Source organism: Cervus elaphus, chromosome 5 (assembly GCF_910594005.1).
Source record: "Cervus elaphus chromosome 5, mCerEla1.1, whole genome shotgun sequence".
Classification (NCBI taxonomy): Eukaryota; Metazoa; Chordata; class Mammalia; order Artiodactyla; family Cervidae; genus Cervus; species Cervus elaphus.
In genome coordinates, this window is record NC_057819.1 from 128454318 (window position 1) to 128469229 (window position 14912).

General features: G+C 47.3%; 1 protein-coding gene across 1 annotated transcript; it reads left to right on the plus strand.

The window, feature by feature from the left end:
* The first annotated feature begins 7770 nt into the window (after nucleotides 1-7770).
* On the plus strand, nucleotides 7771-14458 carry LOC122695559 (CMRF35-like molecule 5). Its single transcript, XM_043905611.1, has 4 exons — nucleotides 7771-7960; nucleotides 10536-10865; nucleotides 12202-12277; nucleotides 13095-14458. The coding sequence occupies exons 1-4, from the start codon at nucleotides 7906-7908 to the stop codon at nucleotides 13318-13320; spliced, it is 687 nt and encodes a 228-aa protein (XP_043761546.1). The 5' UTR covers nucleotides 7771-7905; the 3' UTR covers nucleotides 13321-14458.
* Nucleotides 14459-14912: the final 454 nt, after the last annotated feature.

Consider the following 14912-nt stretch of genomic DNA (forward strand, 5'->3'; position numbering starts at 1 on the left):
TCGTAAGAGACTTTTAGTAAGAATGAGGCTTTCTACTACAGTGAGATAACAGACAGCTAACTGCAGCTTCTGACCCAAATCCCAGTCCTGGGGTGCAGCTGAAGCTAGTCCTGTAGCGAAGAGCACAGAAATAATAGCAATCAGGGATAGAGCCAGGGTTAACAGTGAAAACCCATTGATATTTTGATAGCCGGATCCTCAAGCTTCCGCCGTGCGTTGACCGGCCAGCTGCCGGAGTGTGGCTAGAGCAAGGCTGAAGAATCCTCAAGCTTCTGCTGTGCGTTGACTAGTCAGCTTCCCGAGTGACTAGAGCAGGACTCAGCGTCCTGTTTTTGGAACCAGACCTTGAGCGGGTTTTTGGGGCCCCGAACAGCTTTCCAGGTGTCCTCATTACCGGAAGCCGCTGCCTTCTTGACTCTGGTGGGGTGGATCCAAGGGATGACACCTGTAACTCATCTCCTGGCTGATGAGGGTGAACCCAGTTGTCCAGTGAATGGGTGTCCTTTCTCAGGTTTCTCGGGCAATATGGTCGAAGACTTTCCTAGGGCCTGGAGGTGTCGGGACATCTCCAGGTCAGCTAACTGTTGGTGGTCTCTCTTAAGCTTTTTTTTTTTTAATCACTGGGCGTGGTCTCCTGTATAAGATCTCAAAGGGAGAACAGCCCAAGGACCTCAGGGTGCATTTACGGAGGGCGATGAGAGTCCGCAGAATAAGGCAGCTTGTTCTAGCACAGTCTGGGCGTTAGCCGGGGAATATTCTTGTACTGCTACTTGGAGAAACAAACTTGGCAAGAAAGTTAGAGATATAAGGCCCAAAGATTAATAGGAGTAGGAAAGCTGCTGAGGCGCTAGCTAGGAGAACCAGGTCCAGACATTGGTTCGTGACATTAGTGTTTCTCTAGGTATGAGAAGATGCAAGAATTTGTACTCATAAAAATCTTTACCTGAAAACATCTGACTATCTGAAGGCCTGTTTTTCTGGGTTTTCCCAGAGAAGAATGCCTTATTTTTTGTCTCCACCCTGCACTCCTTTCAAGGGGGTAAGGAAGGTCAGCATCTTATAGTGGTCATGATTTAATCTTTGTAGAGGCAGTTGGCAAGGTCCAGCTTCCAGTCAGCAGGGCCCCTTCATAGTCATATTTGACCATATTTTGGGGGCATTTCATGGTCATTGTGTTCTGTGGTGCTGGGAAGGCTCATTCCCAGGTCTAACAAAGATTCCATTGACAGGCCACTCAATGTGTTGTCACTAGACCAGGCCTTGTAAGTAGCAAAAGTCTCTGGACTATACCTGTCTTACTAGCCTTTTGGTCCAGGAAAATATTTCCTCCTGTTGCTTCTTTCCATATCTGGAGTTATGTTATTATGATTATTGATCTTATATGGAACTGCATATCAGCATTTATCACAGGCTCAGTCACACATTTGGTAACGTAAGAAATAATCTTCTGAAACAAGCTACATGGAAAATAATATAGCTAGCACTTATTAGTAAGGTCACAAGCAAGGATTTAAGTCAAAAAGTTTCATTGGGTATAGCCCGGTATGCCCCAGGTCATCTGACTCAGTTAAATGAGCCAAGTATTAATCTGGTTGTATATCATGGAGCATCTGACCTTTATCTAAAGACTGGTTACTGAGATAAGCTTTAGAACAATCTTAGAGTGTTCTTTTTAATAACTTAATTAAAAATTTTAGCAATATAACATAACAAGAAACTATCTCAGAAGTGAGTCTTAGTAAGCACAGACCATAATTAACAAAACTAGAACTTAATATTTAGTGAAATATATTTTTTTCTTTTTTGGAGAACTCATTATAAGGGCATTAACTCTGTAGCCAGGAAAGGCTTTAACCCATCAAATAAAAAAGGTCTGTCAGGGAGCCGGGAAAAGCCACGTGGCCATCTTGGATTTCCCATAACCCTGGCTCTTTGATTTTCAGCTGTTGTTTATCCATTTTTAATTTCCTGATTTAAGAGCAGACTCTTGCCATGTATTAAGGACAGCAAGATAGCAAAAGTCTAACCATGAGGGGTTATTTTTTGTAGAAGCAGAATGAGCTTTGTCTACATGTAGCATAATCTTAAATAATGTTTATTTACTTTACCAAAGTAGCAAAAAGATTTTAAAACCAAATATAGATCATTTAAAGGCAAAGAAATTAAGAATCTGTTTTCAAAAGCTGCATTTTAAGAAAATTTTGTTCTCTAAACAGAGAAAAGACCATATTCCAGTCTGGTACCAACTTACTGTTAATTAACAAAATTGGTTTATCTGTTTAATCTTAGAAAGTCTTTTACATAAATCTTGAAGAACTAGCAGCATTCTTTAAAGGCATGAGAGTAAAACCATAGAAGGCATGTTTAAAATCTGATTCTATTGCAATTGACAAAGAAACCTGGTCATAACACTTTAATATGATAACTAGAATTATAACTGACCACATTTTATCAGGGCATATCAGATCTATATGAATTTCACATAATTTTGGAATATCTATGTTAATATCATCAACCATACAGTATAACCTGAAGAGATTTTTCACCCTTTTAACAGTAATTCCCATGTAATTTAACATGTCCAATGAACCCAGGTAGCTTAATAGCTCTTTGGGATGTCTCAGGGGTCCTCTGAAGCATCCCAAAGTTAGCTAGAAGTCAAGTTACTTAGGAAGTTTTGTCGATAAATATCAAAAGGATTTATGACACTCAGTCAGGTAGGATCATATAAGTTACTGTGAAATAATAGTTCTTTACTTAGCCAAAGTTAACAAAAGATTTCAAAGGTAATTATAGAACAGATCAATTAAGAGGTTAAAAAAAAACTTAAATCTATTATTAAAAACAGTTCAACATCTGAAGAAACTAAGTCCTCTTAACAGAGAGAAAGGCTGAATTTAAGTTTTTGCTGCTGCTGCTGCTAAGTCGCTTCAGTCGTGTCCGACTCTGTGCGACCCCATAGACGGCAGCCCACCAGGTTCCCCCGTCCCTGGGACTCTCCAGGCAAGAATACTGGAGTGGGTTGCCATTTCCTTCTCCAAGGCATGAAAGTGAAAAGTGAAAGTGAAGTCACTCAGTCGTGTCTGACTCTTCACGACCCCATGGACTGCAGCCTATCAGGCTCCTCCATACATGGGATTTTCCAGGTGAGATTACTGGAGTGGGTCGCCATGGCCTTCTCCTACGTTTTGCACCAGCTTACTTTAACTTCATTTAGGTAAACTTAATTAAATTTATTTTCAACTTAGTCAGTCCTAACCATGCACAAAACCTTTTCATGGTCTACCTTCCACAACCTTTTAATCACTTTCTGTAACAGCCACCTGTAAGTCAGCCTACTTTCTTTCCCTTTATAAAATGCAATTTTATTTTTTATATCTTCTTTATTAAAAATACACATCCTATTTTCTTATTAGATTAGCAAATAAGCATTAACACTAGATATGTACTATTGAATATTTCCCATTTCACTTGAATCTGAAATTTATTTAGGTTAATTTTTCTTGCATTTAGAATTGTTTGATTTGTAAGTGCTTACTTTTCTTTAGGCCAATTAAATTGCAATTCATTTACAATTTCAACAATATTAGAAAAAAGACATATATTGAGACATACATAAATCCAGACAGACAGAGTGACAGAGATCTTATAGCTTTCTGTTTGAGATTTAAAATATCTCTTCCACCCCCTTTTTTCCTTCGCTTGAAGTTCTAATTTGCACTCTGTTCAATCAGCAATCAGTTCAGTTCAGTCGTTCAGTTGTGTCCAACTCTTTGCAACCCCATGCACGCCAGGCCTCCCTGTCTATCACCAACTCCCGGAGTTTACTCAAACTCATGTCCAATGAGTCAGTGATGCCATCCAACCATCTCATCCTCTGTCGTCCCCTTCTCCTCCTGCCCTCAATCTTTCCCAGCATCAGGGTCTTTTCAAACGAGTCAGCTCTTCCCATCAGGTGGCCAAAGTATTGGAGTTTCTGCTTCAACATCAGTCCTTCCAGTGATCACCCAAGACTGATCTCCTTTAGGATGGACTGGTTGGATCTCCTTACAGTCCAAGGGACTCTCAAGAGTCCTCTCCAACACCACAGTTCAAAAGCACCAATTCTTCTGCGGTTAGCTTTCTTTATAGTCCAACTCTCACATCCATACATGACTACTGGAAAAACCATAGCCTTGACTAGATGGACCTTTGTTGATAAAGTAATGTCTCTGCTTTTTAATATGCTGTCTAGGTTGGTCACAATCAGCAATCACGCACTCACAATCACTCAGAGGCTATCACGATGCCTCCCTTCCTTCAGAGTCTCCAAGTTTCCTTAACTGTTGCTGCCTTCCTGGGAGCCCAAGGAGGTGATCAGTCTCCTCTTCTACCCGTTGGGGTAGGTTCCTGCCTGGGGACTGGTCCCGGAGCCTTGCCTTATCCTGTGACCATTCCTGGTGAGTTGGTCTGTCACTCCAATGAGTCCAGTTGGGGCTCGGCTGTCCGGAGATTTGGAACACTGGTCCTAAAGAGAACCCGGAAAACCGTCAGCTGTCACGTCTCCTCGTTCGTCTCAGGGTTCCTTCACTCCAGCCCGGCTAAGCTACCAGTCTGGCTTCTTAAGGGGCCGGCGTGGTTGGAATCTCGCTGGGGCCTCCAGAAATGTTGCAGAAACCAGTACTCGAGAAACCAACCACCACACTTGGAGAGTTGGAGAATCAAGTTTATTATGATGGCGGGCCCAGAGGTGTTAACACTCCAAGCTCTGGGACCTGAACAAAGGGATTACAGAGTTTTTAGAGATGGACTATAGCGGGCAACACTAGCTGTTAACAGGCTGGTTTAACTAAGGGATTTTGAGTGCACGGGAACAGTGGTCAAGATGGGGAGGGGAATGTCTGACCTGGACAGGCGGACATGATTAAGCAGGTTTGCAGGGGCTGGGTGATTGCAAAGAGCAGGACAAGGGTGAGTGAGATAAACTCCAGTTTCTAGTTTTGCAAGTCCCCATTTTCTAAGACTACATGACCTACGCGATCTAGATTTTGCAAGGGGCAAGCTGAGTTACAGAGGCAGAAGGAGAAGGTGATGTAAAATTTTAACTTTTCCTCTTCACTAGGGGCGGGGCCTCCGGGGGCGGGGCCTCCGGGGGCGGGGCCTTTGGCAGCTGCGGCTCTCAGGCCCTGGGCTTCAGTAGCCGGGGCACACGGGGTTGCTTGCTCCACAGCATGCGGAACCTTCCTGGACCAGGGGTCAAACTCATGTCCCCTGCATGGGTAGGTGGATTCTTACCCACTGAGCCACCAGGGAAGTCCCGATCCTTTGTGTCGGTGGGTGTCTGAGTGGTGTCAAGTTTTGACTGTTGTGAGGAGTGTTGCTCTGACATTCTGGCCAATGCCTTTGGTGAACATCTATATACCTTCCTCTTAGCATTTAAAGGGACCCTTGTTTTCTTTATGGGAAGAACCAATCATGTATAGATCAGGTCAGGACCTAATTTTTATAATAGGTCTTTTCATTTTATTTCTCTAATTGAAGTAGAGTTGATTGACAATGTTGTTCGAACCTCTCCTGTGCAGCAGAGTGACTCAGTTATACACACAGAGACGTTCTTTTTTAAAATATTCATTCCCATTGTGATTTATCACAGGATATTGCAGACAGTCCCCCGTGGTATACAGTAGGATCTTGCTGCTTATCCATCCAGATGTAACAGCTCACGTCTGCTAATCCCAGACTCCGAGCCTTTCCCTTCCCTCCTCCCTCCCTCTTGGCAACCACAGGTCTGCTCTCTACGTCCACGAGTCTCTTTCTGTTTGGTCGATATGTTCATTTATTCCATATTTGAGATTCCACGTAAAAATGATATCATATGGTGTTTGTCTTTGACTTTCTGAGTTACTGCACTTAGTAGGATATTCTCTAGTTGCATCTATGTTGATGAAAATGGTCTGTCACGTCTGACTCTTGTGACCTCATGGACTGTAGCCCACCAGATTCTTCCGTCCGTAGGAATCTCCATGCAAGAATACTCGAGTGGGTTGCCATTTCCTTCTCCAGAAAATGGCATTATTCATTCTTTTTTATGGCTTAGTAGCATTCCAGTGTGTATGTATGTGGACATACACACACCACCTCCTCCTCATCCATTCATCTGTTCATGGACATTTAGGTTGTTAATATGTCTTGGCTATTGTGAATAGTGCTCTGATGAACAGGGTGTGTGCATCTTTTTAAATTAGTTTTGTCCAGGTCTATGCCCAGGTGTAGGAGTGCTGGATCAAATCATAATTCTATTTTTGGTTTTCTGAGGAACCTCCACACAATTTCCATAGTCGCTGTACCAACTTATATTCTCACTAACAAGGTAGGAGGGTTCCTTTTTCTCCACCCTCTCTCCAGCATTTGTTAAATGTAGACTTTCTAATGGTGGCCATTCTGACCAGTGTGAGGTGATATCTCAATGAAGATTTTATTTGCATTTCCCTACTAATTAGTGATGCTGAGCATCTTCTCATGTGCCTACATAGAACAGTGGGATGTCTTTAGAGAAGTGGCCGAGACCTACTTTTAAGAGAAGTGTAATTTCAGCCAGGGTTAAATCCTCAGCCACAACGTGTGATTCAGGACACATGTTTCCTGGGGGGAAACAGAGGAGGCCCTGAGACCAGTGCACTTGAGCTCCTTACCACCTGCCCAGGTGCCCTGAACCCTCAGGGTGGGCAGAAGAGGTCCGAACACCCGTTAGAAGACAGTGGATCCCCTGCTGCAGCTGAGAAAATGAATTCCTTTCGTTATGACCAGAGGGCTTGCATCGGAGTGGATCTCAAGGCACAGATCCTGGTGGTGGAATCTCATGGTGACTGAGGAGGAGTCTGTCGACCTGGGGCTCACACACACACACACACACACACACACACACACACACAGCATGGGGCACTCAGCACACTTGCCAAGCCTGGGGAGCTGGGCCTTGTTCACCTCTGGGTGGCTCTTAGCAGCACGGAAGCCACAAAACCACACATGACATGAAATAAACAGAACTGGCCAGGACAGAGTGAGAAAGAAGGGGTCAGAGGCTCAGAGAAACTCCCCTGCTAAAATATGACAGAGAAAAGGAGGACAAAGAATCCATCCAGAGAGGACGGGGAGAGGGAGCAGGGGACACAAGGGGCCCCTGAGGGCAGTGGGGAGGGTCACCCAGGACACAGAAGAATAAGCGGTGCCCGTGCAGGGCGGTGGCCAGCAGCCGGGAGCCGGGGGGCAGGTGCAGACGTGGGAGAGGAAGCCTCTGGACAAAATGGGTGAAAGGAAAAGGGGCTTCTCCTTTCTGATCCTCCCCCAGGGCGGCCTCTGCTCTGCAGTGACTCAGGCCCTCAAAGGGAGCCGACCCCAGGGAGGGGAAGGGGTCAGGCTCAGGGCAGGAAGGTGGCTGGGATGCAGGTGGGGTTGGTGCCTGCAGGGAGGGCAGGGTGGGGCTGTTTCTGCTGCGAGGCTGGACCTGAGCCCCGAGCTCCGCCTCCTCCCCAAAGTGCAGACCCTGTTGAGTCCATTCCTGCCTCCGACCCCTGCTCTGGGGTCCTCTCTCCTCACCTACCACCAGCTCTGCCCTCTCCCCCCGGCAGCGATGTCTCAGCTCCTCATAGGCACACTCGCCCGGACCCGGACCACTTGTTCTCCCTAGAGGCACAGAGGTCTGCACACAGCTTTCATCCTGTGCTGCAATTCATCCTCTCAATCAATGACACTCCTTTCTCCTAATATGTAAAATGCAGAAGTAGGTGCTGAAGTGGGAAGTGAACCAGAGAGAAGTGCAAAGGAGATTCAGGAAACATCTTTCAAGTCTTGAGGGACATCAGGCATGTCCACTTCTGATCTGGGCTTCGGGTCCTTGAAGGGACTGAGGGCTCGTTATCTCCGAGGATGGGAGGCAGGACCCCGTGTCTGCTTCCGGCTCTGTTCCTTCTCCTCATCCCAGGTGAGTGGGGCGGGGCTTCAGACTCTGGAGTGACTAAGACAGGAGATCCTGAGGGTCTGTCTTGGGGGAACGTGGCAGGGAACACGACAGGGTCCGTTCATTCACCCAGACACTTATTTGTTAATCAAATATCACGTTTACTATTAACATCTCATAGGTTCTATGTTAGGTGCTGGGAAACAAGAAATCAAACCAAACCAAAGTGTCTCCCCCTTTAGGACAGTGTTTTTCAACCTTGGCCATTCTACACAAGCAGATGAATGAATGAAAATGGGAGTAATGAAGGAAGCCACTCCTGAAGAGCTTTTTAAAGCTTTATTTCTGGCTGCACTGGGTCCTGGGGGTGCGCTGGCTTCTCATAGCAGTGGCTTCTCTGGTTGCAGAGCACAGGCTCCAAGGGGTGCAGGCTCCACAGCTGTGGTCAGGCAGAGTTGCCCGCCTCACCCGTGGAATGGGGAATCTTCCTGGACCAGGATGGAACCCGTGCCCCTGCATTGGACCATCGGGGAAGTCCTTAAGGTTTTTATTGTGATTTTCCCCCCACTATTTTGTTCTTTTGGGCATCCCTGGTAGATCAGAGGGTAAAAAATTTGCCTGCAGTGCAGGATATCCTCGTTTGACCCCTGGGTCGGGAAGATTCCTTGGAGAAGGGAATGGCAACCCACTCCAATATTTTTGCCTAGAGAATTCCATGGACAGACCATGGGGTGGCAAAAAGTCAGACTTGACTGAGCGATAACATTTTTGCTTTATTTTGCTCTTTAGACATTTTCTGAGCACGTGGAAATGGTTCACTTCTATTTTGTTAAAATTTCTGGCTTAGTTGAATTACATCCAGAGAACATACTCAGTGACTTCAGTCCTTGGAAAATTTCAGCGACCTATTTTGCGGCAGGTCTCTTTAACGATCAATTTTTGTAAATATTCTCTATGTGCTTTAAACAAAACGTGTTGTTTGAAGTTGTTAGATCGTGTTCCACATGCTTCTAGTTGCATCTCAAACTCATGCTGAACAATCACGCTGAATGTTTATTGACTGTAAAGAAGTGGTCAGCGCTTCTGTGAATGGGTTTGCATTTGCATGCATGCATGCTAAGTTGATTCAGTCGTGTCTGACTCCTTGTGACTCCATGGACAGTAGTCTCTCAGCTCTCTGTCCATTGGATTCTCCAGGCAAGAATACTGGAGTGGGTTGCCAAGGCCTCCTCCAGGGGATCTTCCTGACCCAGGGACAGAACTCTTGTCTCCTTCCGCTCCTACATTGCAGGCGGATTCTTTACCCCTGAGCCACTGGGAAGCTCCAGGTTTGCGTTGACTTAAGTAACTTTAAATAATTTTTAATGGAGGTCTGATTTAAGTTATTTCCAGTGCTCTGAGTGCCTTTACACAAGTTTCAGTTCAGTTCAGTTCATTTCAGTCACTCAGTCATGTCCAATTCTTTGCAACACCATGGACTGCAGCACGGCAGGCCTCCCTGTCCATCACCAACTCCTGGAGTTTAATCAAACTCATGTCCATTGAGTCGGTGATGCCATCCAACCATCTCAACCTCTGTCATCCCATTCTCCTCACACCTTCAATCTTTCCCAGCATCAGAGTCTTTTCCAATGAGTCAGTTCTTCACATTAGATGGCCAAAATACTGGAGTTTCAGCTTCAGCATCAGTCCTTCCAATGAACATGCAGGACCGACTTCTTTTAGGATGGACTGGTTGGATCTCCTTGTAGTCCAAAGGACTCTCGAGAGTCTTCTTCAACAACACAGTTCAAAGGTATCAATTCTTCAGCACTGAGCTTTCTTTATAGTCCAACTCTCACATCCATACATGACTAGTGGAAAAACCGTAGCCTTGACTAGACAGAACTAGACTGAAAATAATGAGCCGGTGAGTGCCGTCCTGTCCTTGCTTTTATCCTACAAAAGCACTTCTCCCAGGAATTTGGGAGTGGAATTCACAATCCAGTGAACATAATGGGATGTGTCCTGTATGGAGTCCATAGCACATGGAGCCCCAGTAGCAACCACTGTTTTGGTCAGCTTCAAGGAGGCCCCTGCCAGGACATTTACTACATCATACCCAGTTTACTACAACTTACTGGTTTACTACATCGTAACCAGTAGGAACAGCCTCCCTACAGACATGCTAAGGGGGTGTGTCAGCTGGACCTCCTGAGGTCATCAGTGCAGAGTCATCTTCTGTGGCAATGGGTCCCCTGGTCTTTCCTCCCCATCAGACCAGAATAACACAGGGATGGCTGCAAATGGACATGACTGGAATGGAAAGTCTTACTGGCTGCAGACAGGGGAAGTGGGGTTAATTACAGAAAGTTACTCTTGCTCTGTTTTAATGCTTGTGTTTCTTTGAGATCTGCAGCTGTGATTTTATGGGAATTTCCTGGGGGCTTTGACTAGTATTTTGAAGGGCAAAAGGTCCATCTAGTGGAGGGTGTATTTCTTTCTTGACTGTTTCTCCGCTCAGGAGGCCCTTGGGTCTGGTTGAACTATTCACAGTGCAGGAGGCTGTGGCCCTGCCCCCAGGGCGGGAGGTGACAGGTACACGGATTTGTATTTCCAGGCTCATCTGCCATCTCGGGTCCCAGAGCAGTGAGAGGTGTGGAGCAGGCATCACTGACCGTGCGGTGTCGATACGACCCTGGGTATGAGTCCTACCCGAAGTGGTGGTGCCGGGGGGCCGCCTGGGGCAGCTGTCAGCTTGCCGTTAAAACCACTGGATCAGAGAAGGAGGTGAAGAAGGGCCGCGTGTCCATCAGGGACAACTGGAAAGACCGCTCATTCACCGTGACCATGGAGAAGCTCAGGCTAGATGATTCAGACACTTACTGGTGTGGGATTGAGAGAGTTGGAATTGACCTGGGGAACCGAGTAGAAGTGACCATTGACCCAGGTGAGAGTCTGTGTCCATGTGGACGTGTCTCTTCAGGGCCTGCTCTGTCCAGGGACCCAGCTGGCCCTCAGAGGGAATGTCATAGGGGTGGGGGAGTCCTGAGGTCTCACGGAGCCCCCGCTGACCACCTGGGCTGGGAGGGGCAGGGCTTCCCCTCGACGCTCTCCTGGCTCCAGGGCCTCCTCCGGGACGGGATCAGGCTTTCCTGGCACCTTGCTTTCCTCTGCACAGTCAGAGCCGAGTCTGTTCCCAAGGAGATGAAGGTGGTGGTCCCAGTGTCAGCCCGTGGGCCAAGGGACCCTCCTCTGTGGGACCTGGAGCCCCCGATTCCCACCAGTGCTTTCCTGGGACCCCTGCTGCCCTGGGGGTGTTCCCACTCTTTCAGAATTCAGGCTTGGGTCTTCAGAGCTGCCATGCCCCCCGCGTGGTCCATATCCCATCTCAGGGGAAAGACCCAGCCCAGTGGGGGATGCTGTGTTTAATTTCGGGGTCTGGAAAGGGCTCCACAGTCAGAAGGCTGCATTTCTGATGCATGAAACCCCATCAGGAGCCATTTACATGTTTGCGTTGAATGACACTCTTCCTAAATCCTTCTAAAAGGCAAACACTCCTGGGCTTATCAGCTGAGGCACCTTGGTTTGACAGATTTTGTCTGTTGGGCTCTGCTTCTGCTGACTCTCGGACCGGGCAACACCAGCTCACTGGGAACCTCTGGCAATGAAGGGTGGGCACACAGTCAATAGGTCCCCTACACATACACCTGGAACCTGTGAGGCTCATTCTACTTGCAAAGCAGAGCAGGTTCGTCATCTCATTCAATCCTGACAACATTCCTGAGAGGGACTATGCCCATCGTGGGAGCTTAATAACGTCCTCCAAGTGCAGGCTGTTCCTGAACCTCGGGACTTTGCTCAGGGCTGGTCCTGACCTTTGATGTCCCAGACCTTGGCTATGTCAGCTGCCTGGTAGCCCCCAGTCTACACCTGTCCTTGTGGATAAATAGATGGGGGAGACACTGGCCGAGGCCCCGGCATAAGCAGCTGGAGCGTTTGAATTCCGCTGCCCTCCAGCTGCCCTTGTCCTGAGGCGACCCTGGGCCCCTCTGACCTCCCTGGACCAGTGCCAGCCCCACTGCCTCTGAGCCTCTGAGTCTCCTGGAGGCCAGGGAGATATGAGCAGTCCAGGCTGTCGGCCCCTCCCTTGGCCCGGCTCCAGACTCCTCACGGCAGGGAGGCCCACGCTTCCCCAAACCCCATCCCCAACACTCAGAGACACTTTCAGGCTGCAGGTGGCTGAGCAGGCAGAGTGCCGTGTAACCTGGTCTGTTGTCTTGCAGCTGCAGAGTCGATCTCCACGTCTGCCTCCTCCAATGCCAACATGTTCACGGCACCTGTTGCCCCAGAAGGGCACCCGTAAGTACCAGTTAGGGCTTTTGATCTTCATGAGATGCCTGATTCACTCATTTATCCAACAAATAAGCACTGAGTATACACTCCTGCCCATCCCTTTTTTAAAAAAAAATTTTTTTATTTATTTTACTTTTGGGGGGATATGCTCAGTCTTCATGGCTATGCATGGGCTTTCTAATGATTTCTGCATTGGCTTTGGCTTCTTTATCACTGGACCACCAGGGAAGCCCGCCCATCCCTGTTTTAGGAATACGAGGGGATATGAGGATTATCCAAATATGCAGCTGTCTGCCTTCCAGATATTTAATTACATAATCAACGTACCAAACAGGGCTAAGTGATTGATTCATAACTTTATTTGTGAAATTTCTGTGAAGAGTGAAGAATAAGGCGTGGTTCTTATATTAGCTTGGCTGCCATGACGAAGTAACACAGGCCAGGCAGCTTACACAACGTTCATTTCTCACAACTCTGGAGGCCAGGGTCTGCGGTTAAGGTGTCAACCATTTCCTTTCTTCCAAGGCCTCCCTCCTTAGCCGTGTAGACGGCCGTCTTCCTCGCTGTGGCATCCTGTGTTTCCCCTTTGTGTGTGTCTGTGTCCTAAGCTCCTCTCCTTCTGATGAGGACACTAGTCCTTTCCTGCCCAGGAGAGCAGCAAGGATCAGAACAGTGAGACATGAAGGAATAGTGGGGGTGAAGGCTGTTGTCACCCTGGGGTCCCAGGCTGGCCCTCGTGTAGGTTATTGGAACCCGGGACCTGGGAGAGCTGGGAGGAGGGGGCCTGGGGGGCAACTCACTTCCTGTCCCCGTGTCCCCACAGGCCCCTGCTGGGCAGCATCCACTTCCTGCTCCTGGTCTTCCTGAAGGTGCCCCTGCTCCTAGGCCTGCTGGGTGCCGTCCTCTGGGTCAACAGGCCTTTGAGGAGCTCTGGGGGGAAGCCCCAGGAAAACCAGCAGCCCCCATGCTCTTCAACATTGTCCAGAGAGAAAGACCCTCAAAGAGAAGAGAAAGGCATTTTTTCGGGCAATGTCGGTGGTCAGCAGTGACTGTGGCTCTCGAGGCAGCGTGGCTCCCCTGCCTCAAGAATCAGTCCCCTAGCCCCTGGAAACCTGCTGCTGTGATGCTCGGGCCTGGGTCCAGTTTCGCCCTTCCCTGCACAGCCTCTGACCTTCTTCGTCCTGAAGCCTCCAACACAGGAGAAACTACAGGAAGGAATGGAAGAGCAAATGCCTTTCTTCTGGGCCCTGTTCCTTGGAGGACATACATGATCTCAAGTCTGTGCCGCACACAATGAATTACATTTGTCTTTGCATTGTATGCGGGGCAGGGCTTCAGCCAATCGGGGCTTTAGATTCTCTGTGTGTGTGCTGGATCGTGTCCGACTCTTTGTGACCCCATGGACTCTAGCCCACGAGGCTCCTGTGTCCATGGGATTCTCCAGACAAGAATACTGCAGTGGGTTGCCATTTCCTCCTCCAGGGGATCTTCCCGACCCAGGTGTTGATCCCGTGCCTCCTGCATCTCATGTATTTGCAGGTGGACCACTGAGCCACCTGGGAAATTCTAGATCCCAGGAGGGGGTCTAGTAGAAAGTAGAAAAATTTGCAAAATGATGATAATATGCCAACTGCATGTGAAGATATGAAGCTGTAAGTGGACAGAGGGACTTTGCTGGTCCAGTGGGTAAGAATCTGCCTTGCAATGCTGGGGCTGTGGGTTCGATCCCTGGTTGGGGAACCAAGACCGTGCAGTGCAATGAAAGATTCTGCATGACTCAAGGAACATCCCGGGGGTGATGCAGCCAAAGAAAGAAAGTATTTTCTTAAAAAGTGGCAGAAGACTCTGGCGTCCCTGCCCTGATGTATTTTGTGTTTGTGTGAAATGAGATTCTAGTCCCAGTGCCATCCCTCACCACACCTGAAGATGAGAGCGACCTCACAGTCTCTTCTTTATTTATTAACAAATAAAATTGCAGGACACTTGGGGCTTCCCTGGTGGCTAAGAGTCCACCTCCCAATGTAGGGGATGTGGGTTCAATCCCTGATTGGGGAGCTAAGAGCACACATGCCTTGTGGCCAAGAAATATAACAAACAGACACAATATTTTAAACCAATAAAACTTTAAAGTGGTCTATGTTAAAAAAAAAGAATCTTGGAAAAAGCTCCACAGGACACTCAGTTATAATTGAGTATATTTGAAAATATAAGTATATTTGAAAATATTTGAAAAAATATATATTTATATATGTATATATATATACACACATATATATATTTGAAAAAATATATATATTTGAAAATATTATATTTGAAAATATAAGTATATTTGAAAATATAAGTATATCCCATGAAATATCCCTGGAAAATACCTATAGTAAAAATTGGAGGTTCCATTGAAAGAGGACTGTCAGGTTTGTCTAGTTCCAAGGAAGGCAGAGTGGGTGCCATCAATGACCAACATGGGGACATGGTCTTTTTCAAATTCTTCTACCTGAGCTGAGCATGTCCTGCCCTGAGAGGCTAAGACAGGCATCTTCTTCTGATGTCACACACTCACTCCTTCCCTCACTCACACTCATACACGTGGTCTCAGGGAAGGGTTTGGGGATTCAGTTTTATAGTTTGAATAAGAATGAAG